We start from the raw sequence: 5,000 nt of genomic DNA, 5'->3' as shown, positions 1-5,000 counted from the left end.
ATCACAGTTTAAATAAGATTATTTTCATCCTACCAAGAGAAACGATGTGAAGTTGATATTTTAGTCACTGGCTTGATTTACTGATGCATAAACAGTATTGAACGATTTTGAGAGAGAAAGATTATCTGTCTGAACTTGAACAATTACACATCAGAAATTCACATAACCCACTGGTTCTTCAGAGGCTCGGATGAAGGAACTAAAAAAATACTTTTGTGTTCATTTGTACATTCAAACACTGAGCAACTGCCATGCTTCGCTCGTTTGCAAGCCATGATGTCTCTCGAGGAAAAAACAATATCGCGCTCGCGCAGCTCATTTTCTCATGGGCGGGCCAAATTCTCTTTGCGGGCAAAGAAGAGAAAGGGGAGGTGACCTTTCCCCTTATGACGACATAAGGCAAGATTCTAGATTTGCCCGTCTGAGCTTTCATTTTCTCAAAAATATCCAGGGCTTGGTTTACACCTATCAAAATGTCTAGCCACTGGGGGACCATAGGCAGGCTAGGGGAACTCATATTAATGTTAAAAAACCTCATAAAGTGAAATTTTCATGTCATGGGACCTTTAAGCATTAAAGGTTCATGGGTGTAGCCTAAATGCTTTACAAACATTTTACACATTAAATAAATATAATTCAGTGTCTATTTCAATATGCAGCAGCTTTTTCCATACAGTCTAATGCTCAAATAAATAAATGTTCTCTAATCAAACCTGTTACATTTCTTAATTAGGGTAATGAAATTAACATTTGACTTCTACTCAGCCAACAGCAAGGCAGAGGCTCATAAAACACCACCACCACTCAAAGATGAAGAGGAGATGGCCACAATACCATTTATTGGAAGAATATTAAAATATTAAAAAGAATAACTGTTGCTTTTGTATTTGTAGGAAATAAAGATCACCAAATAAATTAATTTGAATAATTTGTGTTTATTTAACAGCTGTGGTTGTGGTTTTGGCATATATCTCGGACTACCCTTCCATCTGGTATCCTTCTGTTCCGTACAGGAATCTGTTTTATTTTCAGAAGGAGCGATGATGGGAATATGCGTGTTATCAGTGCATCCAACCACATTGAAAATCCTAAAGGAAATTCTAACTATCAGATTACTTCCAGAGGTCGCAGCATGATGTTATCCAATGAACGTCATTTATAAGATTAGCCTCATTTAAACCGATTTCTGCACAGTGAAACTCCTCTTTGATGGTGCTCACGACACAACACAAAAATGTAAACAGAGCGTGAGGTCAAGGCACACTTTCCTTATTTCTCTTCAAACAGCGGCCTTACTAATGTGCTCCGCATATGCCCGATGTTATATAGAAAACTACCATTTAAAAATGTTACCGCTCAATAAATATGCATGTGGATATGGCACAAAAAAAAACAAAAAAGACACTCTACTGACAAACGTATTTAACTGCCATTAGAGTAAGAGAAATAATCTTGTTTCCGTTTGCATTAAGATTACTTGTCTTACCCCACTGTCAGATCATTTAACTTGTTTTAAGAAAAATCCACTTAAATCTTAAAAAATCTGATTTGAGAAAAAAATCTGATTTGTCTGCAGTCTAAACTATGGGAGCCATCCACAGTTTTTTTTTTTTTTTTTTTTTTGCACAAATCATTATAGCAAGAATGTATACAGGGAGAAAAATCTTTGATTTTATAGTTATCAGCTACCAGGTGCATTTGGCTTGTGATGAAAGAGGCTTCAGTAAGGCGGTGATTTGTAAAAGGGGTGGTATAATGCCCTTTTCACAAGATGTAAAATAAGTCTTTGATGTCGCTAGAGTATGTTTGTGAAGTTTTAGCTCGAAATAACCCACAGATATTTTTATGTAGCGTGTTAAAATTGTAAATTTCTGAGGGTGAGCAAAAACGTACCATTTTGTGTATGTCCCTTTAAAAGCAAATGAGCTGCTGCTCCCAGCACAGAGGGTGGAGCTTCAAGAGCTTGCACTCACATGGACATGCACTGAAAATTTCAAAAAACTTTTAGCCTTTTATGTTCAAACCGGATTCAGACGATGATGGAGACGAGACCCAAGAATAAGTGACATGTAGAATGCAACAGGACGTTTCTGAATGGTTAGTTGATGAATTTATGTAGCTTATGTGTAGTTATCTTCTAGTCATTGATTAGGATATTCTGTCTTGATAATCTATAAATCGTGTTCAGGGGGCGGGGTTTATGTACATTTTAGGGTTGGTGATGTCACTAATCCGCGAGGAATGTCGTGTAGTTCCTACCAGCCGTTTCTTGTAGTCCTTAAAAAGTGATTTCTGTAAAAGCAAATATCTCCCTTTGCTTTGAACTTTGAACATTGTAACTTTGCAGATGTTGTTTTTGCTCAAACAGCAACATTACACACAAACTAAAGTTAAAAAAGTGAAATCATAATCAACCACCCCTTTAAACTAAGTCTGTAAAGTGCTTCTCTGTATTTTCTCTCAAACTTACATCCTCTGTGTCCTTTACTCGTAGGATCTGCTCTCGTAAGTCCTGCAGGTCATTGAATGTGGACTGTGCTGTGATTGAGTACACAAGAGCAAAGCCCTGACCATTCTTCATGTACAGGTCCCTCATGGCTGTGAACTGCTCCTAAAATAAGAAGAAAAAAACACCATGAAATTTAACATTGAGATTTACAAGTAAATCCATAAAACTTTCGTTCATCTTTGAAACTCAAAGAAAGATATTTTATTGAAACCTGAGGTTTCTGTCCCTCCACTGAAAATACAAAACTGACAATTCAAAATAGCATAAAGACAGAAGTTTTTGAAAAAAAGTTGGGTGGACTTTCAGAGGAGAGAATGAGAGAATGATTGTGGTAACCATGGTTTTGTAGCTGAAATGTGGCATATACAAATCAAATTATATTATTATAATGTAGACATTTATTAAAGAAGAAAAGAAACATAACTAAAGTAACTTTGTTATTAAGCTATAGCTGTTTTGTGAATTTATAGTAAATTTTCTTAGGCTATTGTTTTTCATAATATAATAGAGAACAGTTACAGTATATAGCTTAGTTTTTACCATGGCATTGATGTACCATGCATGGTTTTACCTGTGGCTATCATGACCTACAAATATATACAATATAATACTACGGAAGATCAATGGTCAATTTTTAATAGTAGAGTAACTCATGTCAGAATTAAAATTTTACCCTATAAAAATGAGGCTACAATTTTTACAGATGTTCCGGTTTTTGTTTATGAACTCAAGCTCAAACTACTGCCAAATGTGGATTTCCAAGAGACAAAAGATGCAATATTATTAATAAATAATAAACTAATTTGATTGGGCCTGTCTGGGGTCAGTTTTTCCTATTAAAAATTCCTTGCATGTAAGGTTTTGGTAAGAAGCGTACAGACCTCTGATGATAATGCAAACAAAAGAAGGGTGTGAATTCTTTATTTTTCCTCTAACCTAGTTGCAGTATGTTGCCAGCTGAGCTCTCAGAAATACAGAAGGTTGAAAACAGGAAGGCCGACAACACTTACTGTTCCAGCGGTGTCCAGGATCTCCAACATGCACTGCTGGCCGTCCACCTCCACTTGCTGCATGAGGAGAAGGGAAGAAAATAAAAATAAACAAAGATAAGCTTCCATTACCCACTAGGTTATAAAAAAAAAAAAAGAAGACAGAATCTACTGAGCAGAAATTGCTACCTTTCTGTAGGAGTCTTCTATTGTGGGGTCATATTTCTCAACGAAAATTCCCTGGACAAACTGGACCGTCTGCAAGATGCACAGATATTTCATTAGAGCCAGAGAATGTTTTAAGGCTTTAAAATAATCAGTGGGAGGAAAACAACTTGCATCTCATTAAACAATATGAAGACTCTGAGCAAAATATCTTGACAACGCTACTGGCTAATAATTTATACAATTTAGCACGACAGAACGGATCGCTTTGTATTATCTACACCCCGAGCCTGGGATTTCTCCACCTCTTTAGAAACAACTGGTGCAAATCCAGATTTGGAGGCTAATAAACCCACTTAGGCTGGTTCTAAGGAGGTGCTTGAAGGTGCTAAGCATCCCCAAACGAAAGGCAGGAGCACCCTCAGGTGATACTGTAATAATGTCATATTGGCAAAACAGATGTGGCAAATGCTCCATGTTTGTTGATCTCTTGAACGCAATGGACAATAAGAGGTGTGTAATTTAGAATCCACTCACCGCATTTAAAATGCCGGATTTTTGTTCAGTGCTGAGTTCTGCATGCTTGCGAATACACGTGCGTTCTTTGCGCGCTTTCAAGGTGTTATATAATACACTGAATAAAGTTTTGATTTTCATGCTGCTTAGAGGACAGACGGCCAATTACACATCGACTTAAATAACTAGCTTCCGGCAGACGGCCGTAAGCATCGATTTGTGCTAAAGGAGTAACCCTTCAACTTGACGCACAACGTAATGACGGCAATCAACGCCTCTCGCATTTCAAACAAACAGGACTGGGCAACCACGTTCCTCATTACGTTGTGCGTCAAGGGTTACTCTTTTTGCGTTAATCGATGCGTACAGCCGTCTGCCGGAAGCTAGCTATTTTAGTCGATAAAGTTTTAAATATGGATATTTTTCTTACACTAACGCATGGCTTCACTTCAGAAGACCTTTATTAACTCCCGGAGACGCGTGGAGCACTTTAATAATGAATAGAATGCACTTTGATGGACTTCCAAAGACATACAGCCAGGGCCTGAAGTTAACTTTTTTGACCACCAGCCACTGAGTGATTCCTTCGGAGTGAATGCGAGTGAATCTGACTGCAGTAGATGTGAAAGATATTAATAAAAATGATGTTTATTAATGACACATCAAGGATGTTAAGAGGCTAAAAGCAGGTTTAAAACTTGCCCCATTGAAGTCAACAGGGTGCAAATTTTAAAAAGAGGATAACACGTTGTAGGCAACCCCGATTTTTGTCGTTGTTCTCTGTACTGACAGCACTCCAAATGTACAAAAAAATGAGCTCA

General features: G+C 37.4%; 1 protein-coding gene across 1 annotated transcript in view; it reads right to left on the bottom strand.

Moving 5' to 3' along the window:
• Positions 1-5,000, bottom strand: part of rap1ab (RAP1A, member of RAS oncogene family b) — a 104,682-nt gene that overhangs the window by 43,445 nt on the left and 56,237 nt on the right. The window contains exons 3-5 of the mRNA XM_084395199.1: positions 3,688-3,756; positions 3,520-3,576; positions 2,471-2,611 (exon numbers count right to left, since the gene is read on the bottom strand). Of these exons, the coding sequence (XP_084251325.1) occupies positions 2,471-2,611; positions 3,520-3,576; positions 3,688-3,756 (267 nt within the window). The remainder of the gene's footprint in view (positions 1-2,470; positions 2,612-3,519; positions 3,577-3,687; positions 3,757-5,000) is intronic.

The sequence above is a fragment of the Rutilus rutilus genome (genome assembly GCF_951802725.1).
Source record: "Rutilus rutilus genome assembly, chromosome: 22".
NCBI lineage: Eukaryota > Metazoa > Chordata > Actinopteri > Cypriniformes > Leuciscidae > Rutilus > Rutilus rutilus.
This window is presented reverse-complemented; position numbering and strand designations above follow the sequence as displayed.